This window comes from Ictidomys tridecemlineatus, chromosome 5 (assembly GCF_052094955.1).
Source record: "Ictidomys tridecemlineatus isolate mIctTri1 chromosome 5, mIctTri1.hap1, whole genome shotgun sequence".
Taxonomy (NCBI): Eukaryota; Metazoa; Chordata; class Mammalia; order Rodentia; family Sciuridae; genus Ictidomys; species Ictidomys tridecemlineatus.
In genome coordinates, this window is record NC_135481.1 from 99,729,865 (window position 1) to 99,757,824 (window position 27,960).

The following is a 27,960-nucleotide window of genomic DNA, read 5'->3' on the forward strand; positions in this document are numbered from 1 at the left end:
AGGATGTTGTGTCCGCCAAATACTAAAAAATAAAAGAAATGTGTTTCTTGCCCTTTGAGACACAATATTAAAAAAAAAAAAAAAAAAAAGAGAAACCCCTCACCCTGACCCACAAAGTCCTGGGTGGCCAGCCTCTGCTGCCGCCTTTCTGGCTTCACTACCCATTTGCTTATTGAGCTCTTTTCTTTACTCAGACTTTCTTTTAGATCCTCTGCTTCTTCAGACAGGTTTTCTTGTCACCTGTATAAACCAGAAACTTCATACAATCTTTTACTTTTCCTCAACAGTCTTTAGTGTTTATAAAATGATGTATCTGTTTGTGCGCTTGTTTACTGGAAGACAGGAAGCATATCTATTCATTGCTATGATTCATAATGTTCCGTGTACTTGATGGCACAGAGATAGAGCTCTCGATATTTCTTAGTTAAATGAATAAAGGCAGATATATCTTTATGAACATTTTATTAGGGCAAAACAATATATATTTGCATGGGATGATTCTTAAGTCATCTCAAATAGTTCCCCTTTAGATCTTAACATGCACTCTCAAAATTGATACACCACCCTAACTCATTATTTATAACTTCACAGTCATCCAATAAAAAATAAAAATAAAAAAAATCATCATCTGGCAAAAAGGCAGGGTATGGAAGAGTGACATTTTAACACATTACTAAAATTTAAAAAATTTTATTTACACTTCCCCTTCTTTTCCTTTCCCAGACTATATGAACATTACAGCAAAGGAAAGGGGTCATCACAGCACATCTTGTGAATTCCAGTTTACAAGTAACTTGGTCAGTGGAAAAACATGGACCAACGAATAAGATCTTGGCCTCCCATCAGCATTTCCTCTTCTCTTTCCCCCTTCCCTTACCGTTAGCTGCCTTTGTCAGAGAGGGATCATCAAGATGGGGGGGGGGGCTGTTGGCTGAACTGACAGGGCGATTCCCAGTGTCCTGTAAAGAGCCAGCAAGGAAGCTCTTAAGATTCTAACCAAAGTAACAACACTACGAATGAAGCCAAGCCGCCACTCCACCCTGGTCAGTGGTATGGCCCCTACTTTCCAGGAAGTTTTAGGCCAAGCAACCAAGTTTTGCATAAGAAACATGGAAACTGAGTTGGAAAAAGCAAACTTTGAGTTGGCTCAAGTCTCCTTGTGGAAGGACCCACTCACCACGTCCACGGCAACAAAGCAGACGCTGAGAAAGCACGATGTCAGGGTGCTGCCCTGGTTTGTAGCTTTCATTCAACCCCCTCACCACTGCCTCAGAAGAACAGAGCTTTGGGTATTGCTTCATTAAGAACACAGCGTAGGAGCCACTGTATTCTTTAGGGTCAGTTTAATATAACTCATCATACCAGAAAGAATAACAGCTTAAGGCCATTTATCATGTATGCTACCCAGTAAACAAAACCTATCCACAGCTCCTGGCACCAGAGTGGACTGGGAATGGGATATCTCCAGACCCTGCAGGGAAGACGAGAATGACCATTTTCACTAGGGAAGCAAACTAGTCCCCTTTTTTCCCTCCCTAGAAAAGACTCTATAGCAAAAAGCTGCTTGGAAAACAGAAGTCACTGGAAATGACAAAGGAACAGCAGCATTTTGTATACAAGTAAAGCCAGGGGATCACTGGCAAGCCCTAGTGTTTCTCCTGTGTGAGGCGGAAGCCAGCTCTCTAAGTCAGTTCTCTGGCTAGACATACATTTCATGTGAGCAAAGCGGAGGAGAGGAAGGGACACGCTTTTCTCCACATGAAAGGTACTTTGGTACCTGGCTGAATGGACTGAGATGCCTGCTGCGTACTGAGCTTCTGTGTTAAGCAGGTAGCAGCACACCTACAGGTTCTGGGGCTGGGAAAATAAACGGACTAGCACTCCCACCCTGAAAAAACAAACAAATCTATAGACAGATTCTTAGCTAGGCAGCCAAGAAGAGTCCTAGATTTTCATACTACTTTCACCACATTCCACAACCCCTTTGGGCTAAGTTGACTCCATACCCATGTGAAATGCTCACCAATTTCTGATCTCTGTTGAGTACAGGCACTGAGAAAAGAAAAAACACTGCTGTCCCTCTTGTTCTAACCACACAGTTGAAGCAAACAGAATAAAATCCATTGTGGCTTATCTAGAACATCAGGAGAGAAAAGGGACCCTAAAGTCAGGTCTTAACAATTTCCTATACAAGAGAACAATTGCATTTAGCCATTTTTAGGTGGGTTTGGCACAAGGCTGCAACTCTTTACAAAATAAGAATTAGCCAGTGTCTCTCTCTGCTGCCATGCTGTGACCAGCAATTCTACACTGCTTTCCAATCCAGTATTTGGGGGGACCAGAAATCCTCCCTGATTTAGAAAAGAGGGAACAGGGAGGTCGTGGTAGATCATCATTTCTCCTTTCCCCTGTGAAGTCAGAAATCTCTCCAAGTAAGCTACTCTGCCTGGTTTTCACTAATAGGTGGGAAGCAAAGGGTATCATACACTGACAGTTCAGCTGGACCACATCAGCTGTGAGAAACTTGGATACAGGACCCCTTAATTAAGCAGGGATGGAATAAAGTCCCCTGCCTCCTCTTGAAACATAAGGCTGAATGTACAAGGAGGACCAGGGTGTCTGAGCTATCGAGCCCAAGCCCAGCACCACCATATATATCAGTTTTCTCTGGAGCTAGAATTGTAAAAAAAAATAAAAATAAAAAAAAAATAAAAAGAAATCAAGAACTGGAAGATATAGAAAGAAAGAGAGGCAGGCCAAATGAAGAGAAGGATTATAGAGACAACTCAGTAGGAAAATGTTCCATTCCTTGGCCTCTGAATGGGAGTGGGGCAAGCTGTGTAAGAGGTTCCTGTCTACCTTCTGTGTCTTCTTGAGGAAGACACTGATTTTTCACTGTTTGAAATCTTCCCCCAATGAGTTTAAGATAGTGACTAAGTGGCTGGATTCTTCAAACAAGCAGTATTGAGGAGTTCTGAGGACTAGAATCTGTTTTTAAAAGGGATTTTCTTTTTTAATCTAAAGCAAAAAAAAAAAAAAAAAAGATTTTAAAGTGCTAAAAAAAAAAAAAGTGCTTCAAATTCCTTGTCACCTTCTAGGATAAAGCTTTTAAAATAAAGATGGGAGAGCTGGACACAGTAGAGCACACCTATAATCCCAGTCACTTGGGGAGGCACAGGTGGGAGTGTCACAGTTTAAAGCCAGCCTCAGCAAATTAACCAACTTAGTGAGACCCTGTCTCAAAATAAAAAGTAAAAAGGAATAGGGGTGTGGCTCAGTGGTTGAGTGCCCCTGGGTTCAAAAAAAAAAAAAAAAAAGAGTGAAGAGAAACTGCTACTTAGGCCATTATTTGTATGTGATTTTGTGTCTCCTAGCTGTACACTTCCTGGTTTCTGATATGATCAGCTGAATAAGTCTACACCTGAAATGAATAAAGTCAATGCAACAAAGAAGGGCAAGAAAAAGTATTAATCCAACCTCTATCAACTGACTCACATCACCAGTTTTGGTAGGAATGGTTAACTGCAACCTATTTGAAGCACAATATATATGTGTGTGTGTGTGTGTGTGTGTGTATGTGGTATTAGAGTTTGAATCCAGGGGCATTTACCACTGAGACAGACCCCCAGCCCCTTAATTTTTTTTTTTTTTTGAGAGGGTCTTGCTAAGTTGTCCAGGCTGATCTTAAACTTGGAATCCTTACACTTCAGCCTCCCAAGTAGCTTGGATTATAGACATGTGCTACCATGGTCGGTTTCAATCCCACCAGATTCTTGCATCAGGCCATGCCAAATTGTAATAAACAATATTTGCTTATCCCAGATTTGTGATCATTCTCAATGAGTATGACTGTATTTATATACCCTTGTACTTCCCCAAGAAGTTGGATAATTAATGATTTGTAGGATATAACTGGACCCCCAAATTTATATTACAATTAAGTAGAGACAACCAGCCACATGCAATATACATATAACATTTTGTCCTCTACAAAGTACAAAGATCCTGCATAGATCACAGGAATTTTGTATCTTCAAAATAAACTCTTAATTACATTTATCCTGAAACAACTTCTCATCAACAAAGTGACATGTGTGTTTATAATTTTAAATGCCCATACTGACATTTTAATTTGTAGTAACTTTGTGCAAGCCAAAATAAAAAGAAAGACCAGCAGATAAGTTCATTGATGAAAGTTTGTGACTTCTGCAAACCCTACACCTACATCTTTAATTAGTAACTGCAGTGCAAAAGCTATCTGGTATTGCAGACCAATTCTACAGTGGGGAATTAGATGCGCAGCAAAGGTTAGCAATGTACTTAATTTTACAGGCTAGTTATTTTAGTCACCATAGTCTTTCTTTTACTTTAACTTGGACATGCTAAATATATTCCCTGCATCTCTCCTTAGTTCTTTTATTCACCCTTGTCTGTTTTCTAAAAAAAGTGATATAAAACTTTGGAATATCTCAAGGGCTTAAAGCTCTCAGACGCTGAATGACCAAAGATAACTTACACTTGGGACATGAAAACAAAACTGCACAAACAACGACGTTGCTGATATCTTCCACCACGTGCATCTGTACAACATGCCACAGCTGATGGGGAGACACAGGATGTGGACTGGGAATCTTTACTAATAAAAGGAGCAATTTCAAAATCAGATCTGCAAAACAACTTTCACCAATGTTTTTTCATTCTGTTCCCAATCCTTCCCCTATAATACTTGATGGTTACTAAAAGACAAACTGATTTTGGGTACAATAAAGCCAAACGTTCTCTTCACTTGAGCTTTGGTTGAAGAAAAATGAAAAACTTTAAAATGGTGATTCTCAGGTTTGTTCTTTGGTCAAGCAGTATAAAGCTTTCTGAAAGAAGTTCCCTTACCTGGTTACAGTATGAAAAAAGTCAAAATAGGGGATATTCCAGTTTAGGAAATAGATCAGATTCCTATTAGAATTTCTCAGAAATATAATAGATCTGATTTCCTATTAGAATTTCTCAGAAAAAAGAAAATTCTATACAATGGAAGCACAGGGAAAATCTAGCTCCATAAGCCAGGTTAAAATTGTTTGAGGACATCAAGGATAAAAGAACTAGAATTCAAAAGACTAATTTTAAGTGGGTCAGCTTCTAAAAGGGTTAAATTAATAACTTTAATCCTGAAATAGAAACATGATAAATGATTTCTGAGCAAGGATTGACCAACATTTTCCTCTATCAGTTTAAATCCTAATCTGGTCCCAGGCCCAGTCAGAGGCTGTCATGATTTTGAAAAGTAGAAAGGAGGCAGAAACCCAACCACAACCATCCTGCAGGTACCAACTCTTGCCACACCACCTGCCAGCAGAGCCCTCACCACAGAGCAGCCTCATTCACAACATGGTGATCAGTGAGGAGGAGTCCATCACCTTCATCAGACAGGCCTGACTAGGCAGGGATTGCGCCTCCAAAATGATGTGTTTTCAGTAAGAGGTGGGAGATGTCAGGGTTAGAGTTTGAAAGCACGAAAAAGCACTTAGAATTTGGACACACCCTCAGACTGTGACCATATGAAGAAATATTAGATAGAGAAGGAAAAATATCATCTGGAAACCAGAACAAAAAATGGAATAAGATCAAGGTCTTGGGAGCCCCCCACCAGTCACATAGTTGGCACTATCATCGTTTACTGTTTTTCTTAAAAGGCTAAACTTATGAATAAAGTTATGACTTTGGTTGATTACTTGACCAGTTAAATAAGGATATCAAGGTGGGCAGCCTCAAAGACCTGGAGGGGAAAATGTGGAAGGCACTTGCTCCCAGGGGGAGGAGGGCCGGGGGAGTCTCTTGGCTGGAGAGCCAGGGCCAGCAGCAAGCCTTGCTGGACCCAAGCCTGCAAAGTGCTAGAGAGGGCAAAGCCTGGGTGGTTAGCCAGACAGGCAAGAGCCAGCATGACTTCACAAGTAGAAGAGCTATAAAATAAAACATGTTTTTAATGGACAAAGTGAATCACTTTTTTTTTTTTAAGGTGGTTTTTAGCAAAGAAAGGATGTGAAGCAGTTTTTTGTTTTTACTATTTACAAAATGCCACTTAAGAGCAGAGGTGGCCACCTTCAGTAGTTGAGGAAATGTCTTTCACGTGAGATGGCCACAGAAGTGTGGTTCCTGGAACTGGCTCAGAAAGGCCACACTGTCCTTGGTGAGAGAGTTCTTCTAGGGAGCACCACAAAGGCTCAGTCTTCTGTCTCCTCATATGTGGTCTCATCAAAGGGCCTGTCCAGTAGAGGCACCAGCCGGTGGCGGGAATACTTCAGCTGCAGCAGGTCCCCAACTTCATCTATCTCCTTTAAAGCCTAAGACACAGCAGATGAGGCAGACATCAGTCAGGGACAGCAGTACACAGGCACGCTTGATGGTTCACTGGGCCCAAAACAATGATGGTAAGGTTGGTGTGTCCAGTACATTCACTCAAACCAGACCACACACAGCTATGGGAAGAGCTGCTTTTGAACAAGGCCTCAGGCTGACCAGAAATATGACTTGTGAATAGCTGGTATGCAAGATAAAGGTTATATGTGTATCTGTGACACTGTGTAAACCTGCTTAATCTTGTTGCTACAATTTTGTATGACAATGTATACCTTATATTTCAGAGCTGATTATTAGTAAGAAGACACATTCATCTGTTCTCAAACTTAATTTTTAAAAATCAGTATTTTGAGAGAGAAAAAGGACATCAATAGCATTCCTTATGTATCTCAGCAGAAGAAAAAAATGTGAAAAATATAAAAAGCAAATAAGAGCTGGGCTTCAATATGTTATCAGGACAGTGGTACCTCTGAGAAGAGATTTAATTGAAACTCACAGAGAAGCAATTTAAACTTAAATTTCAGTTGGGAGAAACCATTAACCACTGAACCCTTGACCTCTGACATAGGATTAATTAATTAATTAATTAACAAAATATTAATTAACAAAAATTCGTAGGATTTACTAATAACACAAAGGAAAAGGGTATTTATAAACTCTGACTTCAGAAGAATCTTTCTTCCTTAATGTAAAAAAGAAAAAGATCAGGAACAGAAACCATCCAAACAAACCCACAGTAGTCCAAGTAGATCTAGATTATAAGATTCCTTCTGAGACAAGGTCTCTCAGTATGTTGCCCCAGCTAGGCCCAAGCAATCCTCTTACCTCAGCCTCCCAAGTCATTATAATTACAGGCATGGACCACTACACCCAGTAGAATAAATTCTTTTTTGGGGGGGGAGGGGGGTTTACTGGAGATTAAACCCATGGGCCCTCAACCACTGAGCCACATCCCAGTCCAATTCTTTTTTTTTTTTTTTAAATATTCTAATTAGAGACAAGGTCTCCCTGAATTATTTAGAGCATTGCTAAGATGTTGAGACTGGCTTTGAACTTGCTATCTCCTTGCCTCAGCCTCCTGAGGTGCTGGGATTACAGGTGTGAGCCACCGTACCTGGCAGAATAAACGCTTAATTGTAGAAATTCTGCTGTGTAGAAATAGGATGTAACAAGTCTTCTGCTGTTTAGAAATACAAAATGTCAATCAAATTATTATAATAAACTTCTAAAAGTATAAAAACTCTTGCCAGGCATGATGGCACATGCCTCTGGAGGCTGAGGCAGGAGGATTGAGTTCAGAGCCAGCCTCAGCAAGAGCGAGGCACTAAGCAACTCAATGAGACACTATCTCTATATAAAATACAAAATATGGCTGGGAATGAGGCTCAGTAGTTGAGTGCCTCTGAGTTCAATCCTGGTAATGCCCGCGCCCTTACAAAAAAAATATAAAAACTCTTTGGGATTATTATCATATCTCAAGCCAATTAATAAATATTTCTTTTTTTTAACTTTTATTTTTTAGTGGTGGATGGACACAATACCTTTATTTTTTTATTTTCACGTGGTGCTGAGGATCAAACCCAGTGCCTCACGCATGCTAGGCAAGTGCTCTACCTCTGAGCCACAACCCCAGCCCCGAATTAATATTTCCAGCAATTTTTATATATATATATATATATTGCAGATGTCACATTCTAAAGTTTTATGAACTTCCACAAAGCATACCTTTTCAGCGGCAGGGGGGTGGAGGGTGGGGAGTGGGGATAGAAGCCAGGGCTTGTGCATGTTAACATGTGCTCTACCACTAAGCTATACCCTCAGTTCAGAAAACAAAACTTTACAATTTAAGGACCGAGGGCTGGGGTTGTAACTCAATGATAGAGCGCTTGCCTAGCACATGAGGTCCTGGATTCAATCCTCAGCATCACATAAAAATAAATAAATAAGGCCTGAGGATATAGCTCAGTAGAGTGCTTGCCTTGCATGCACAAAGGCCTGGGTTCAACTCCCAGCACCACATACATGCATACATACATACATATATACATAAATAAATAAATGAAGTTTAAAAAACTTGAAGACTGAAATCTTAGATATGAAACAATAGCATATCAAGAGGCAATATCAAGAGATGAGAATAAACTGAAATCATAAATAATTAAATTCAGTAATAGTTATGAGCCCCAACTATACTTGGCACTGTGACAGGTGCTGAACATATAGAATGAGACTTAGCTCCTAACTTTCAGATTTATGTATGGGAAGGCTGGAATCTAGCTCAGTGGTAGAGGATTTGCCTAGCCCATCTTGCATGAGGCCCTGGGTTTGATCCCCAGCAACACAAAAATAAAAGTCTTATTTATCAAGAGGAAAAGACCTGAGCAAGTTTCCTTTAAGTGGAAATATACAGAATGAGCTGCACTCAGCCAATCAAGGAGGAGAAAAAGCTTAAGATAGAAAATTCTACATACATGACAACAACCAGGAAAGCTTGGAACAGAGACAGGATGGAAACGGAACTGCACAACTGTGGAGTCCATAGAGACAGAATGGTATGATGAATCTGGAAAATTCTCCAGAATTTGGTTGACACTGGGTCTGGTGTGATGCTACACACTTGGTAGTTCTTTTGTAAATGGCAGTTTTAAGTAGCATTGGGCACCACTGCTGTCTTAGGTACTCAGAGAACATTCAGATCAACAAATAATTGGTTTCATGTATGTGATACATGGGTTCTTTTAGTATAAGGCATGTTTATACCAAGATGAAAGTGTCCACTTACCGTATCAAGTATTTCTTTGGTATGAGCTGCTGACAGGCAAAACCTGGCTCTGGACTCAATAATTGGGGTAGCAGGAAATCCTACCACAACTACACCAATGTTTCGCTTTAGCATCTCTCGTCCAAAGGCGCTACAAAGGGGAAAATGAGGAAAAGAAATGAAGACCAGTATAAAGCAAGGGTCTTTCTGTCTGGAATGATTTAAACTCTAGTGACATAGACATCACTTCCTCTAACTTCTTCTAAAGTTAAAACTGACAATTCACAACTCGTTTATTCAATCCTAAGGTGGTGGTCTTCTGTATGATTTCCTTCACAAGGTAAAAGAATATAATTGGCAGAGACCAGTTGTAATAGGGTTTGCCTAAAGAGATTTATAATTACAGTCTTAAAAAAAAGTATCCTTGTTATTAACAGTGGTTCAAGGGCTTCAAAATAAACTTGCATTAAAACTCTGGTCCTTAAAATGTTAATCTTGGGGGGTGCTCGGGGAGACTGGAGGAACTCTGATTGGGCAAATGGGAGGGAGGGAAGGGGAGGGGGCATGGGGGTATGAAAGATGGTGGAATGAGATGAACATCATTACCCTAGGTACATGTATGATTGCGCATGTGATGCAACTCTACACTGTGCACAACCAGAGAAATGGAAAGTAGCATTCTGCTACTATGTATAACTAATTAGAACAAATAAAAAAATGTTAAGCTTGGCAGTTTCAATAGTCTTAAGGTTATGGAGATAGAGAGAACTGGCTATAACATGACACAGATCTGCTGGCAGAGTGACCAGTCGGCAAGCGGCCTCTAGTTTCTGTCAGGTAGCTGGCCAGTGGCTTTGGCTAATTGCTCGTACTACCTCTCACTCCAAGTCAGCTGTCCTATGGCCTTACTCTACTTCTGAATCTTGATTAAATAACATATCCTAATTTTCACTTAATTTTGCTTATTAAATTATGCTGTTCTATTTTTCCCTCATTGACCTACCTTATTTCTTTTACTTTTCCATTAATTTCTTCACAATATTTGAGAAAAATATCCTGCACATCTGGCAATACATCAGTGCCAGTCTTTTCCTACTCTCTAACACCTGCACAGCTTTCTCCATGCTCCCAGGTCAGATGAGCCCGAGCTCCCTGTATCTGTTGATCATGCTCCCTAACTGTCCAGCACATCACCCCAGTTCTCCTCCACCCTCTTCAGTTTCACCTGTATAGACAGATGAGGCACAGTCCTCTCTAAACAAAGCGTTCTAGATTGAGTCCTTCAGATCTGATAGCTCAAGTATACCTGTGATAATTCCACTGGGAGAAGATTCCCCAACACTCTCTTAGTAGGACATAATGCTAACTCCCTCTAATTCTGTATTGAAATCTGCACTCTTTTTTTCCCCCTTAGTAATTAAGCATCTCTTCCCAACTTCTCTCTCATAGTCTTTGGGATCTTCATTCTTCTAGGCTCCCCAATTAATTTTTCTCTCTTATATTCACTTCAATAAACATTTACTGAGTGCCTTCTGAGTGTTGGAATCTGAGGTGGATACTGGGAATTCAAAGATAAATATAAATATTTGCTCCTTTAATGAATTTAAACAAATGGGAGAAATGATCCTTATTCTAATTTTATACTAAAAATCTGGATCAAAACTCACCCATTGAAAAAGATATACCTTCAGTGCTTGGGAGGCTGAGGTAGGAGGATTACTTGAGACCAGGAGTTCAAGACCAACCTGGACAACACAGCAAAACCCTGCCTCAAAAAACAACCCCACTCTCTGACCCGGGGTTGTGGCTCAGTGCTTGCCTAGCATGCATGAGGCCCTGGGTTTGATTTCCGGCATCACATAAAAATAAATAAAATAAAAGCTATTATGTCCATCTACAACTAAAAAAGAAAAAATAATTAAAACAAACAAAAAACAATTCCCCCATCAAAAAGAAAAACACATCAAAACAAGGTGCCTTTTTTATGGAATCCATACTAAGCAGATCACTCCTTTATTCTACAGCTCCAGTATAATTTTGCATACAATTGTTCGATATAATTATTCAATGTAATTATTGTTCATTTGCTTTTCAAATGTCTTCTAGTTTCATTATACATCTGGACTTCTCAAATACAAAGAAAGCTGTCCCAGGTTGAGGGCTTCCATTATGTACATCTCACACAAACCAAAGCAGCTGGGGTAACCAGTACACCTGGTAAATATCCAATAACATGCTCCGCTCGACCTTTCTGACCTCATGGCCCACTGCTCCCCCTTGGGCACTGTCCTCCAGCTCCAGTGACCACTTGGCTATTCTTCAACCGACTAAGCATGTCCCTGAATGTGGCCTCTGTACAGACTGTTCCTCTTTGCTCAGATTTCATCTTCCCTTCCCACGGAGGCTTTACCTGTCCCCTATTTAATGCTATTTCTGCACACCTACAGGTCCTCTCAATCCCCATATGTAGCCTGCATTATTCTTTTTTCGATACACGCAATACCTTTGAGCACACATAGTGTAATATCTTCTAATTACTACATTTGTCTGACTGTTGCCCCACTAGAACGTAAGCTCCACAAGGACAGAGATGTTTTGTGTTTTGTTCACACATCCATCCTAAGCACCTGGAAGACAGCGTTAAACTTGGATATTTGTTTAATGAAATGATAATAAGTTTACACATCTTGCAATTTAGATCCACTATGTCAACTATGGCCTAACTAACAAATGGACACAGTGTAGAAAAGATAATTTTTCTAACTATAAGCCTAGTCTTTTATCACAGGTGCCTTAAGTCTAATGAAGGACCACTGAGTGACCTGCAATAAAACATACCCAATTTTGGCTGGCATGTAGAGCATCAAAGGCACCACTGGAGAATCTTCATTTCCATAGATGATGAAGCCCATCTCCTTCAGTCGTCTCCTGAAATACCTAGTGTTCTCGGCTAACTGCTGCACACATTCTTTGCCTGGAAAATTGTGGGAGAGAAAACAAAATGATGCTAAGAAAAAGGAGTAGGAAAAAAAGACAGCAGTCTCTTCCTATCGCCATTCTATCTAAATAGGCCTATGCTTGTTTCTTCCATTTCAACATCATTTTTTTGCATGATAAACTATGTGAAATGTAATAAATATGCCTCACTTTGTAATCTATCATTCTTGCTATTGATAGTAGTTTTTACATAACATGGAAAAATCAAGTTTAATGTCAAAAGTTTCCATGACATATTAGCATCCCCAAATAATTTCTGCAATTCAGCACTCCACGTATCTTTGACAGTAAGTAGGAAATTTATTATCTTCATTTTAGAAGTTACAAGAGTCTCAGGTAACTTGCCCACATCACCCAGTAGCAGTAAAAGGCACAGCTGACACTAGAATCTAGAACTTCCAATTTCAATACTCACTCCAACTAATTACGTTTAAATCATTTTACACATAAGTCCACAGGTAAAGTCACTTAGACCTCAAATTTTTCTCTTAACCATTTCATTTCACATTGTTTAAAAACTCTAATAAGACAGCAACAGTCTATATGTCATAAAGTAAAATCATATTTTAAATCTGATTTTACTCATCTTCCTAAAATACAAATAGATCAAAACACATTTCTTTAATAATTATTTAATTTAACTGACTAAATATCTGGCCAAGTATTGACACTATGGTTGGCCCATCTATGAACAGATGTTCAAATAATTGTCCTGTTTTTAATAAATCAAAAAAATTAGTTTGCAAAGGGTTAAAAAATGTTTAATGGTCTTTTCAACCATAAATAATTGTGAATAAAAAAAGTTTGCAGTAATTTTCTCACATATATCGAAGCATAATCAAGCAATCAAATGTACAGATGGTTAAAAAAAAAGTGTCCTTAGAAGTAGGATACTGATGGGGCTGGGGTTGTAGCTCAGTGGTAGAGCGCTTGCCTCGAATGCATGAGGCACTGGGTTCAATTCTCAGCACCACATTTAAACAAATAAATAAAGGTCCATTAATAACTAATAAAATATTTTAAAAAAAGAAGTAGGATACTGATGGAGCTGGGGATGTGGCACAGTGGTGGAGCATTTGCACAGCATGTATAAGGCCATGGGTTCAATCCCCATCACCAAAAAGAGAGAGAGAATATTAACATATTCATCATTCATGCAAAGCTATGCTAGATAAGTTGGCCAAAAATAACCCCGAATTAATATTCCTTATGTACAAGTTCATCAGAGAAAAACAGTCAACCTTTGATTAGACTAGTTAACATGAACACCAAGGAACAACACTAAAGTTGTTAGATTTAAGTAAGTTGACAACTGATGATCCAAGTACCCTATTTTCTCTGAGTCACTATCAATACATGCTTTACTCTACTTTCATAGGAGACTCCCACTTCCTGTCATTACAGCATCCTAGGGATCAAATTCACCTATTGTAAATAGCAGAAGATTGGACAAAAAATACAGCACAGTGGTTTTTAGACACTCAACACAGGGAGTGCAGGACTATGCTGCCCGGGAGAAGGGAAACCAAGCTAAACCTTCAGGTTGCTCTGTGCTTCCTGGAGGCAGGTACTAGATTGATGCACAGAGAAGGGGAACCCAGTTTTGTCAGTTGAGGACAGTTGGGTTTGGAGTGGAGAGTTGTCAGTTGTGATTAGAATTGGGGAGGCCAAGGTGGCTAGACTATTTTTGGTGTACAGGAGGAGGAATGTGCAGAGTGCACATGGGGATCTACAGGGGGCAGACTCCTTGAGTCCTGGGATGGGTATTGATTGATAGGCATACACAAGAAGAAAACTATCAGGGCTGGCATTATAGCTCAGTGGTAGAGCACTTGCCTAGCACATGAGAGGCATTGGGTTCAACCCGCAGCATCACATAAAAATAAATAAACAAAGGTATTGTGTCCATCTACAACTAAACAAAATATTAAAGAGAGAGAGAGAGAGAAACTATCAGATGATGGGGAAAGAAAGGGCCACCAGAAAACAGCACTCACACAGAGCTTTTTAATTTTTTTTATTTATACCCTTCAAAATGGGAGAATCTTACAACACATACAACAGGGTCCTCAGAAGAGCATTACCTTAGAAATGGAACTAAATTAGCCCTGGACTAAAAATTGATCTTGACCCATTCTAACAATACTTAAAAGCAAGTCTTAAAAGGATCCAAGAAAAAAAGTCCAAAATTACCTAAAGGAATATAATAAAATACAGCACCAACAGTATAAAATTTACTATGTCCAACACATAAAAGAAAATTGCAGGGGCTGAGATTGTGGCTCAGTGGTAGAACTCTCTCCTAGCACGTTTGAGGCTCTGGGTTCGATTCTCAGCACCACATAAAAATAAATTAATAAAAAATAGGTACTGTGTCCAATAACAACAACAAAATAATATTGCAGGCATTCAAAGAAACAGGAAATGTGACCTTATGTCAACAGAAAAGATCAGAAATGACAGTATTAGCAGGATGTTAAAATGTTATTTTATTTTATTTTATTTTTTTAAAAGAGAGAGTGAGAGAGAGGAGAGAGAGAGAGAGAGAGAGAGAGAGAGAGAGAGAGAAATTTTAATATTTATTTTTTAGTTCTCGGCGGACACAACATCTTTGTTGGTATGTGGTGCTGGGGATCAAAACCGGGCCGCACGCATGCCAGACGAGCGCGCTACCGCCTGAGCCACATTCCCAGCCCCATAAATGTTATTACAATTATGCTCTGTATGTTCAAAATGGTACAGGAAACACGATGAGAGTAAATAAATAAATAAATAAATAAATAAGGACAATCGATACACACAATAATGCTGACGGATCTCAAAAACACGTGAAGTGAAATAACCAGACATAAAAGACAATATCATATACAAATCCATTTATATGAAATTCTTAAAAAGTCACGATCACAGTGGCAGAAAAACAGATTACTGTTTGCCAGGGAATGGGAAGGAGACTGACAGCAAAGGGGCACGGGGGACTTCTGAGGATAATGATGTACAGATGGCTAAAAAAAAGTATCCTTAAAAGTAGGATATTTTATACCTTAGCTGTGGCATGGTTACAAGAATGTATATATTTGTCAAAACTGTGCAGTTACTTAAAATTGGTGACTTTTATTATCATATGTGAATAATCTCTCATTAAATTTGGTTTATGAATTGAGTGACACACCTGAATATACATTTGATTTTTTTCCCCTGTATCTAGTACATTTTTCTTATTACAAATAGACTAACCTCAATTAAGATTTTTTTTTCATTCCATAAAAATGAAGAAAAATTATCAAGAAAATAATTGTTAGAGAGATTTAGGCCAGGCGTGGTGGCTCACGCCTGTAATCCCAACGGCTTGGGAGGGTGAGACAGGACAATCCCAAGTTCAAAGCCAGCCTTGGCAACAGAGAGGTGCTAAGCAACTCAGTGAGACCCTGTCTCTAAATAAAATACAAAATAAGGCTGGGGATATGGCTCAGTGGCTGAGTGTCCAAAGTTCAATCCCTGATCCCCGCCACCAATCCCTGCCAAAAAAAAAAGATTTAGACCTTGCCTTTTTGCTGATTGCTTTATTAATCTAAAGAAGATTTAAACAGAAGGAGGTAGGAATCTCATCCATTGTCATCTATTCTCTCATAAGAAAACATTTTTAATATAATATTCATATACAAACCTAAAAATACTGAGAATAGGTACTTAAAATCTCCAACCTCTAAATGCTTATGCTGCTGAGTAGTATTTCATGGTAAGGTATACCACAATTTTACTTATTCATTTATGTGTTGATGGAAATCAGAAGTTGAGATTATCAACCTTCATTTTGGAAGCTACAAAGTACACAGTAAAAAGAACTATCTCCTATTCTAGTTATTCCAAATAAGGGACATAAGAATTGCTATAATTACTAGTTAACAGTTCAGTTTCATTTGATCCTAACTACTTAGGTAGGTGGCAAAAGAATGTACTATTTATACTTTATAAATGAAGAAACAGGCTCAGATGTCAAATTACTTTCTCTAAGGCTTTTTATTCATCAAATGGCAGATCAAGTTTATTTATTTATTTATTTATTTATTTTTAGTTGTAGATGGACACAATACCTTTGTTTTATTTTTATGTGGTGCTGAGGATCAAACCCAGTACTTCACCGGTGGCCAGGCAAGTGCTCTACCACTGAGCCACAATCCCAGCCCTGAGATTTAGGTCTTTTGACTCTAGTCCAATGCTTCTTCCCCCATACCACACAAAGAAATTATCCATGTTTCAAATTTTAAAGCTTAATGCTTTACTGGGTAACAATATCCATAATTTACTTTGTAACTAGCATTTATGGGCAAATGCACGTGCTGAGGGTGAATAGGTAAAGGAGATGCAGGACAAAGGAAAAGCAGTTTTTCCAATAAATTCATCTTGAACAGCAAAACTAATAATCAGTGATGAGCAAAGGGATAAAGACTAGAAGAGTCAAGACTATCTAGAAAAGGAATTCTACTAATATTTGATGGAAATAATAAAAATGATAGAGTGAATCACAGAAATGAAGTGTCAGATTATCCTTCAAACTATTAGACTAAACCATCACACTTTCAACAGTTAACTGGTTTTGAGCTTAAAAAAAAAAAAAGGCAATTTGTATGGGTGTGTGTGGAGGGTGGGTACTAAGAATTGAACCCAGGGTTCCTCTACCACTAATCTACATCCTCAACCCTTTTAATTTGGAGACAAGTGTCTCGCTAAATTGCTGAGGCTGACCTTAAACCTATGATCCTCCTGCCTCAGCTTCTTGAGTAGCTGGGACTACAGGCATGTGCCACCATATACACCTACCCCAAATTGTCAATTTCTTATTGTTCAACTTAATAATTTCAAAGAGACTAACAGGAAAATAATGTAGTCAAATAAATGCAGGCAAATCAGCAGGCTGTGGTATGTACATATGTTACCTTTACTTTTCTGTGTATGTGTGGTACTGGGGATTGAACCCAGGGTGCTCTATCATTGAGCTAAATCCCCAGTCTTTTTATTTTTTGTTTTGAGAGAGGGTCTTAGCAAGTTGCCCAGTCCACATTACACTTGTGATCTACCTGCCTCAGCCTCCTGAGTGCCAGGGGTTGTATGTGTGTGTGCCAGAGGGCCTGGCTAGTTGTTCTTTATTCTTGAAATGATACTGAACTTTAACAGATAATGCAGTCATCCCATTTTGAATTAAATACCATATAAAACACCAGTTAATACTAATGCAGGTAGGCTAATGACTATTGAAGTCTAATCTGCCCCTGAGTTGTTTTTTTTTTTTTAAATTTTTAAAAGATATTTATTTTTTAGTTTTAGGTAGAACAATATCTTTATTTTATTTTTATGTAGTGTTGAGAATCGCTAGGCGAGCATGCTACCACTTGAGCCACGTCCCCAGCCCCTGCCCCTGAGTTTTAAGGTTTTCTTTTTTTGGTACCAGGGATTGAACCCAGGGGTGCTTTACCACTGAGCCACATCCCCAGCTCTTTTTTATACTTTATTTCAAGACAGGGTCTTTTTAAATTGCTTAGGGCCTCATTAAGTTTTTGAGGCTGGCTTTGAACTTGCAATCCTCCTGCCTCAGCCTCCAGAGCTGCTGGGATTACAGGGGAGCATCACCGAACCTGGCAGTTCTAAGGTCTTCTTACTGCAGAGTTCTGAAGTCTGGCTAATTACAGACTTCAAGAAATACAGCACTGCTAAAAACAATTACTATCACTTAAAAGGGTTTTACCTTTGAGAAAGAAGACAATAATAAGAGGTCAGAGTGCTTCTCAACATAAATCTTTACTTTTTTTTTTGGTACCAGCAATTGAACCCATAGGGACTTAACCACTGAGCCACTAAGGCACTTCCCCAACCCTTTTTATTTTGAGATAGGGTCTAAATTGCCCAATCTGGCCTTGAAGTTGTGATCCTCCTGCTTCAAGCCTCCCTCGGGCCTCCCCACACCTTATATTTCCCTTAGATCCAATTACTATATTTATTCTAGAAAATATAAATGTGGGACAATATGATATATTTACAATTCAAAGTTACAGTATACTTAAAAGACAATACCATAAATAGGCTATCTCTTGTTTTTTTTTATTTTGTTGTTGTTGTTTTGTTTTTTCACTTTTGGTGCTGGAAATGGAACCCAGAGCCTTGCACATGCAAGGGCAGTGCCACTGAGCCACATTCCAGCTCTGGGGCCTCTCTTCAGTGGGCCCTCTCCTTATAAATTTTTTGCATTCATTTTTGGAATTTTAATTCTGTTCTCTTAATTGGAACATTACAAATTATTGTAGATAAATTCCCTCCCATTACTCTACTGTTTTCCTCCTCATTCTTTTATTATTGTTGTTATTGTTAATATTATGAGTTTATTTTTATTATTCTGGAGGGATTTAACCTAGGGACAATTTATCGTTAAGCTACATTTTCAGACCTTTTTATTTTGTGACAGGGTCTCACTAAGTTGCTCAGGGCCCCCTTATGAGATATACGATTTACAAAATTCCCCCTATTCTTAAGCTGTCTCTTCACTTGCTTAATGGGTATCCTTTGAAGCACAAAAGCTTTACTTTGATTTTTTTTTTTTTTTTTGCAGTACAGGGATTGAACACAAGGGTGCTTCATCACTAATCTATACCTTCAGCCCTTTTTATTTTTGAGACAAGGTCTCTTACTAAATTGCCCACGCTGACACGGAACTTGCAGCCCGTCTGCCTTAGCCTCCAGAGTCACTGGGATTACAGGTGTGCACGACCATGCCTGGTTAAAAGCTTACATTTTGATAAAGTCCAATTGAATTATCTTTTCTTGGGTTGTTTGTTCTTTTGGGTGATAAAACTAAAACACCACTGCCTGGTCCACAGTCATGTAGATTTACATTATTTTCTTCTAAGAGCTTTATAATTTTAATTCTTACATTTAAGCCTTTGATTCATTTTGAATTAATGTTTTGTTCATGGTGTGAGATAGGGATACATACTTCTGCATGTGGACTTCCAGTTTTTCCATCATCATCTGTTAAAAAATACTAGAGGGATTATAGATTGGTATTTTGTAAAAATGCCAATATCTGCTGAACCTAAACATTGGCCTACTTTAGGATCCAGCAATTCTATTTCTGGTTACATATACCCAACAGAATTGCCAACCAAAAGACATGTGTAAGAATGTCACAGCAGTATTCTTAATAACAGTCAAATCAGGAAACAACTCAAATGCCCACCAGCAGAATAGATAAACTATAATATATTCAAGCAATGAGATATTAGACAGCAATGAAGATGAATTATTATTCTACCCAAACACCCAGATGGATCTCAAAGACATGATTAGTAAAAGAAGAGAGACCCAAAAGATGATTAAATGTACTGTATGATTCCATTTATATGAAGTTCAAGAATGGGCAAAACTATTAAAGCACAATAACAGGGCTGGGGTTGTGGCTCAGTGGTAGAGCACTTGCCTAGCATGTGTGAGGCACTGGGTTTGATTCTCAGAACCATGTATAAATAAATAAAATCCAATCCATCAATCAATCAATCAATAAAGTATTTTTAAAAAGGTTTTTAAAAAACTCAAAAAAACAAAAAAACCCAGAAGTAGGCACAAGGCAGGCTGCATTGGGGTCACTGGGGATGTTCTACACTGTGATCTGGGAGTTAGGCAGATGACCATGTATCTGCTCATGGAATTTTAGACCTAAGATCTGTATACTTTATAAAGGCCAATACTACAATAAAAATAAAAATTCAAATGCTTGAAATGTTACCTTAAGTATTAAAAATAAAAACACCATCTGGAACTGAGGTTAACTTTCTCATCTCTCTATTCATAATATTAATATGGACAATTATTATCATCTAATAATCACTCTTTTTTTTTTTTAAAGAGAGAGTGAGAGAGGGGAGAGAGAGAGAGAGAGAGAGAGAGAGAGAGAGAGAGAGAGAGAGAGAGAGAGAGAGAGAATTTTTAATATTTATTTTTTAGTTCTCGGCGGACACAACATCTTTGTTGGTATGTGGTGCTGAGGATCGAACCCAGGCTACCGCTTGAGCCACATCCCCAGCCCCAATAATAATCACTCTTTTACAGAGAGAAGGAGGGGAGGAGGGAGGGAGGGAGGGAGGGAGGGAGGGAGGGAGAGAGAGGGAGAGAGAGAGAGAGAGAGAGAGAGAGAGAGAGAGAGAGAGAGAGAGAGAGAGAGAGAGAGAAACATCTGGGGGACTCAGGCCTTTGTTCCTTAAGACAAACCTGAAAAACACCTGACATTTTTTGGTGCTGGGTGCTCCCCAAGTTTGCAAGGCAGTGGAGGTGGCATTGAAACAGCACTTAAAACCTCATCCCCAGGCAGGAAATGAAGAGATAAAGCGCTCACCCTCAATGTTTTCCCCTTTTCTCTCTTAAGACAATCCTATGAATGAATACACAGAACAGACAATACTGGCTACAAACGTATTTATTTTCTTTCTGTGTATCTACTTTCTTTCCCCTATAGACACTTCCTGAGATACTTCAGCACTCGTTTTTCTTCTGCATACAGTGCCAAGAAAGAGAGGCTGAGGGAAGGTGGACATAACAAAACTAGTAATTTAACATAAACCTGGTCCAAATTGCCTTTTAGGAAGATATGAAACAATATAACTAAAAGGCTGAAATGGAACACAAAACTATTCATCAAAGAAAAAGTTAAAATGACACCTCTGCAGGAATAAAGCAAGAACAAATGGTTCATGTTCACTGAAAAGGTCAATTTGGGATTAAAAAAAAAAAAGCTTAAGTAACTCTGGGTGAGCATAATATCAATATGTAACAAAAGTTCTCCTGAAACATTTAAAAAAATTTTTTTTTTTTAGTTGTAGATGGACACAATACCTTTATTTATTTATATTTATGTGGTGCTGAGGATTGAACCCAGGGCCTCATACATGCTAGGCAAGTGCTGGTACCACTGAGCCACAACCCCAGCCCCAGAAACAGTTTTTGTAGGGAAAAAAAAAGTGCTCTCTAGGATGACAGTAATCTGAAATTCTGAACATTAAATATGGCAATGTAATACTTTCTCAGGAAAAATACTTTCACTAAATTTGTGTTTAACTCCCATTTTAAAAGGGGTCAGGCTGAGTAGAGGGTGGGTGCACATGCAGACAGACATTCAAAGAAGGCTGGACTTGGGTCAGGGCTTACTGATGTTCCTGAACTTACTAGATAACCCTTAGGTAAACAGGACATGCTTTACATGTGCAAGCATATCCTTTAATAGTGAGAGTTGCTGGGATTCCTGACTCTGGTTATTCAGGAAATCAGATTTCCAAAAATAACTTTTACTTCTTCTAAGAAAGGGGAAGAGGGCTGGGCATTTAGATTTGATACAAAAATTAAGAAAAACTACTCCCAAATCTCTGGGTTTTCTGATTCTAATTTTCATTATAACAATAAACATGTACATCTTTCTTTTACAATAAATATGAACATCTATAAAAGTCTCAATAAAACCTGTCAATCTGTTCCACTTCATATCATTTACTCCATATGATGAAATGCTCTGTTAAATCCAATCAACATCAATTAAAGAAACATTCAAGCCGGGTGTGGTGGTGCATGCCTGTGATCCCAACTACTCAGGGGCTGGGACAGGAAGATTGTACGATTGAGGACTGCCTGGGAAATGAGAGTGACCCTGTCCCAGACCCCTCCCCTCACCCCTGCACTCAAGTGTCTGTTTTTTGAGAAAGATGACAAATTTACAAGAAAGTGAACAATTCAAAGATACTAAGGAGGCACAATCCACAGATACTGTGACTAAATACAGGGGTAAGGATTTCTAGTTCAGCCTCATGAAGAGTGCTGCCGCTGCCCGAGATGCAGAGCGCAAAAGAAAAAGCCAGTGCAAGGGGAAACAAGCAGGAGAGGCTCCAACTCAAGAGAGAAGCTTGATTTTGGAGGAGCAAATATATTTAGAGTCCAGAGGTTTGAAATGGAGTAAGTCAAGACTACTGTTCCAAATTGGAAGTTAATGACTATTGGGATGACGGAAAGGAGGCTGTGGATAAACAGACCTGCCACCCGCCCCTTGGCGGGGGTGTTTAGGCTAATGTAATATTATTTAGTCCAAAGCCACTTTTTTTCTATGTAAATAAAATACAAGCGGTAACTTCTGAAAACAAACAAAAAACAAACCTCTTTCAGAGACCTAGGTCTCTGTCGACCATCAGAGGAACTGTAAAGGTTCAACACTAAAATTCGTCTGAACAATTTTCTGTAGCTTAGATGAAAATCATGCAAATTAGTAAATATAAGCATTTTTAAAATTTAAAATTGTTATTTTCTACCAATGGTTTTATGTTTCCAATTTTTTAAAATTCCAAATAAACCAAAGATTATTGGTGAAAGATGAAGGACAGAAGTAAAAAGACAAATTAGGTCACAAATTTTTCCTATGATCCGTTTTAAGGCATGCCTCTACTGTGTCCTTCGTTAGTTTGCTTTTTTATAAGTTTCTGTTGCTGTTCTTATGCCTTCATGTGTGGTCTTGTATAGTCAAAATAAACTGCAAACTCTGAGGGCAAATACTTTGTTTTGGTTCTTTTTCACTGTAGTACCTGCCTCAAGAAGGCACAGCAGATATTCAAGCTGAAATACTCTGAGAAAATGAAAACCCGTGTCTCTATTTGAACTAATTTAAATTGCAAAACAGAATAACCTATAATTACTTGATAAATAATCAATTATACAGCAAGGCAAATAATAATCTAGCCTATTAGCAACTATCTAGTACAGGAAAAGCACTCTGGAACTCAACACAAGGGCTCAAATTGTTGCTCTCCAGTTAGCAACTATGTAACTCTGGGTAAGTAAATTAATCTCCATTTCCTCAACCTCCCAATTTCTTCACTTGTAAGAAGGAGAATGATGTTTAATAGTGTTCTGAGAACGTAACGGAAAGCACTTAAAACTGTGGTAGTGGTTGCTCCTGTGCTCTTCCTCTGCTATTCAAATCTTCCACACAAGACCACACACTGACCCTGTGGCCCAGCCTTAGCTCTGAGATGAAATCAAGGACTGGCCTGTTTATCCTGTTGTTTCTAGGTCTCCATTTTCTAATTTTTTGTATACCCTTCATCTTTTTCTGGTTTTTTTTTCTGTACCAGGGATTAAACTCAGGGGTGCTTAAACACTGAGCCACATCCCTGGTCAATTTTATTTTTTTAAATTTTATTTTGAGACAGAGTCTTGCTGAATTGCTGAAGCTGGCCTTGAACTTGCGATCCTCCTGCCTCAGCCTCCTAAAGTACTGGGATTACAGGTGTGTGACACTGCGCCCAGCTATCATACACTAATTATCATCCAGGGGAGGCAAATTACCTTTGAAAATTTGAGTACTCAGGACAGCAAACCAGATGCCTTCCTTTTCTGAAAGCCCATTACCATGACAGAGATGGGACCAAATTATCTGAGACAGGCATAAAGAGATGCTTACATTAAGGTAATTTCCCCCCCATTTAAAAAATTATTTATTTATTTATCTATTTATTTATTAATCTTTATTTTGTTTATTTATTTTTATGTAGTTCTGAGGATCGAACTCAGGACCTCACATGTTCGAGGCAAGCGCTCTGCCACTGAGCCCCAGCCCAAGCCCCTAAAAATTATTTATTTATTTTTAAAAATATTTGTTTTAGTTGTCAATATGTGGTGCTGAGAATCGAAACCAGTGCCTCCCATACGTGAGGCAAGCACTCTACCACTGAGCCAAAACCCCAGTCCTCCCCCATATTTTTTAATTGATGCATTATAATTATATATAGAGGTGGGATTTGTTGTTACATAGTCACATTAAAGTCATTTTAAAACTCAAAGTCATCAGAAAGTAATTTTGAATATAATACAGTAAAAGTGAATGAGATAGAGATAGAAATAGGGAGGGGGAGGGGAGGGAGAGAAACAAACAGAACTAATAATTCTAAGTTTCACATATTAGCTTTTGTCAGGTTCTTTGGTGGCATCATGCTTCTGGATTTGTATCCTGGCTCCATCCTCTAACAGTTGTATGGCTTTAGCCAACTGAACCTCTCTTACCCAGTTTCCTATTCTGCAAAAAGGGGTTGAAGATAAAGTTGTCTGAAGAAATTGAGATAATGTAGAGCGCTTGCCTAGCATGATGAGGCATTGAGTTCCATCCTCAGCACCACATAAAAATAAAATACAGATATTGTATCCACCTAAAAAAATAATTTAAAAAATTTCAGAAAAATCAATGTTTTTGGTATCTGGTAAAATGTAAAAACATAATTTCTGAATTTCTTTCTTTTTTTCCCCTTTTGGTTCTAGGATTGACCCAAGGCTTCATGGCTAGGCACACACTCTACTATGAACTCAACCCCATGAATGAAATTCTAATTGTGACTTGAACTAAGGAAAACAACAAAAAAATAACCATAGATCCAAATACATGATATAGTAAAAAAGTCCCTCTACAAATGTTTTTTGTTTATTTTTTGTACTGGGGACTGATCTCAGGGGCACTTGACCACTGAGCCACATAGCCAGCCTAATTTTGTATTTTATTTAGAGACAGGGTCTCACTGAGTTAGTTGTTCAGCACCTTGCTTTTGCTGAGGCTGGCTTTGAATTCATGATCCCTCCTGCCTCAGCCTTCCTAGTTGCTGGGATTATAGGCATGCACCACCAGTCCAGCTTCTAGAAATGTTTTGAAGATCAGACGTCAATTAAAGGAATAATACACCTTAAAAAGACTAAAAACTATAAAAATATAACAGACACTGCTCTTATCTGCTAATAAAATGAATTTGGCAGCATATTCTCAGTTAACTGCACATGTGGGAAAAGAGGAAGATCCAGCAGCAAAGGTGACCAGCTAAATCAAAAATTGGTCTCCACTGGAATTTAAAATACATTTTATTATCTTAAAAGCAATTTTTTTTTGTATTGCTAACATCTGATTTTGGTGTAAGTTCATATATACCAGTTCTATGAGAGTAAATGACTGATACACATGTTTAGTGGCAGAGGCAGCTTATAATTACAAATGTGCCATGTATGATCTGTTCACAGGCTAAAAACGTGTAATAATCAAAATTCAGGAATAAGCACTGAGGCCGGCTTACAAAGTCTTTTAAATATACAGAATAAACCACTTAGACCCAAAGCAACAAATTCGTCCATGGCAAGTAACCCCTCCCTTGCAATGTCTGGTGGTAGCCTACCTCTACTTCAGTTTCTCCTTGAGCTTAGAAATGGGGAGGTTCTGTGTACATGGACAGGATGTCTGGATGTGCATACATTTCCCACTTAGCAAGGGCGAGGTCTGGGTGGAAATATGCCCTAACATCACCACCATGGAGACTACTTCCAATGGAGGCCAATGCCTGTCCTCCTGAGCCCCTGGGGTTCTGGCATGCTGATGACAATGCTGCTTCTGGTCAGTACTCCCAGGCTGCAGTTACACTTATGATGCTTTATGCAGCATCGAACACTTCAACAAATCCTACTTTCCTACTGATCATTACTGGCTGTGTCAACTGTTTCCTTGAAGAAACCTCTAGAAGTCATAAAATGTACACTTGAACATATAGCATAATTCATATATGACAGGGAAGAGAAGAATGGAGTATACCATCAACACTCATGTGGGGATAAATAAAGAGCCTATCACCCAAGAGCAATCCCTGTTCTGTTAGAATAATTAACTCACTGGTTAAAAGCTTAAGAAGACAGTTGGCCAGGCTCCACTCTCACTAGTAAACAGCTCTTGGAAATTTTGGGGAAAATTAACAAGAAATAATAGTAATATTATTATTACTATTATTACTTCTGTTTTTTAAAGAAACATTTAAAATATTTAAGGGAGAATACACACCAACCTTACATGGGGTGTTTTCAGATGAGGTACACACATAAAATTCAGGAATAATACAACACTTCATTGACCAAAATGACACTGAGTCCCAAATTTAAAATAACTTAAAAATTTCCCACTTGTTTCCTGATTTATGGGGAATTCATAAGCTGATTGCCCTCCTACAGTATAATTTCCTGCTCTTTCGTTATTCTTTAATTTTTTTTTTGTTTTAGTCATAGATGGACACAATACCTTTATTTTATTTATTTTTATGTGGTGCTGAGGATTGAACCCAATGCCTCACATGTGCAAGGCAAGCACTCCACCACTGAGCTACAACCCCAGCTTATCTTTCATTATTCTTAAGAGTAATTAAATACTGCGAGGTGTCCTGACAGGTGTCTTGACAGAACTCATGTGTTTGCTGATCTTGTTAAAATTAATGAGTAAATTCTAACAACTCTAGAATAAAACTTCCCCTATAGCTGTTAAAAGGCAATCAATATCCTCATTTCCTTCCTTCTCATAACTGATACTGTCAAATATTTCTCATCAAGTGGTGTTACTAATATGCTATTGCCAAAAGACAATAATATTAACAAAAATTATTACTTATATATGAGTTCAAGCAAAAGAAGAAATCTGTAGAGAATGTATATCAAACAATGGGTTACCCATGGGAAGAGAAATCATAGGGAACTAATTACTTTTTGTGATATATACCTGTAATATTTAGGTTTTGGAAAAATGAATAAGTCTTGCTCTTATAATGACTGGATAATGGGTAGGAAAAATTAATATGCTGGGATTAAAAATCCCACATTTGGGATCTTAAACAGACTGACCATTGAGGTTTTTGTGTTCATGCAGAAACAAGACCTGAAGTAAAACTATACATAAAGAGAATTCCAAAATCAGAGCTTACATCAGAATCTAAAAACACATCTTCATATTTGCCCATTTTTTGTTTGTTTGTTTTTTGTTTTGTGGTGCTAGGGATCAAGCCCAGGGCCTGTGCATACAAGTCAAGCACTCTACCAACTGAGCTATATCCCCAGCCCCACATCTTCATATTTGTATAGATGAACACCAGCCAACTCCATGCCCATCAGGTTTTACTTCCTTTGTCTTTTACTGTTATTAATTAGATCACATTACAAAGTTCTAAAATATAATAATTTGTTGTTTTTGATTTTTATTGATGATCTACTTTCTAACAAATTGTCAATGGTATAAACATCATGGATAGCATCAACTAAAATTTTGATAAGTAAAAATTAACATATAAAGTTAAAATTATAAAACTAGGTCTTTATTGCAACGCCCAATATGAAGTAGAATAATTTACTTGCTCCTTTACTTGCATTGAAGCTGGAAATGTCTGAAGGCAAATTTTAGTGTTCAAAGAATGTGGGCTGAGCTAGATGTGGTGGCTACAGATGTATACAGTACCAGAAACTCAAAAGGCTGAGGTGGAAGGATGGCTTAAGTCCATGAGTTTGAGGCAGCCTGGGTAACTTAATGATAGCCTGTCTCAAAAACAAACAAAAGAAGTGGGCTAATCAACAGAGTGCTGTGATGGTTAATATCATGTGCCAATTTGAGTGGGCAATGTCAATTGGACTGAGCTACAGGTACCCTGTTATTTAGGCAAACATTATTTGGGGTGTTGAGAGGATGTTTTGGATGAGATATAACAATGGAATCAATAGTCCAACATTGAAAACTGCCTTCCATAATGTGGTGAGCTTCATCTGACCAGCTGAAGGCTAAAAAGGGCTGACCCTGTCCTTAGTGAGAGAGAACTCCTGTCTGACAGTATTGAACTACATCAGTTTTTGCCTGCCCTTAGGTCTGGAACTGAAATCCTAGCTTTTTCTAGATCTCAAACATGCTGGAACCATACCTGGCTCTCCTGACCTATTCACTGCAGATCCAGGGACCTGTCAGCCTCCATAATCATGCAAACCAATTCCTTATGCTAAAT

At 38.4% G+C, this 27,960-nt stretch overlaps 1 protein-coding gene across 3 annotated transcripts in view; it reads right to left on the reverse strand.

Moving 5' to 3' along the window:
* Positions 1-445: 445 nt before the first annotated feature.
* Positions 446-27,960, reverse strand: part of Sptlc2 (serine palmitoyltransferase long chain base subunit 2) — a 110,006-nt gene continuing 82,491 nt past the window's right edge. Inside the window, exons 10-12 of one of the 3 annotated variants that reach the window (XM_078050589.1) lie at positions 11,951-12,086; positions 9,134-9,263; positions 446-6,335 (exon numbers count right to left, since the gene is read on the reverse strand). In XM_078050589.1, the coding sequence (XP_077906715.1) occupies positions 6,216-6,335; positions 9,134-9,263; positions 11,951-12,086 (386 nt within the window). In that variant the 3' untranslated portion in view covers positions 446-6,215. Of the gene's footprint in view, positions 6,336-7,339; positions 7,532-9,133; positions 9,264-11,950; positions 12,087-27,960 lie in introns of those variants that run through there. The other 2 variants (XM_078050588.1, XM_078050590.1) reach the window with 2 other exon arrangements.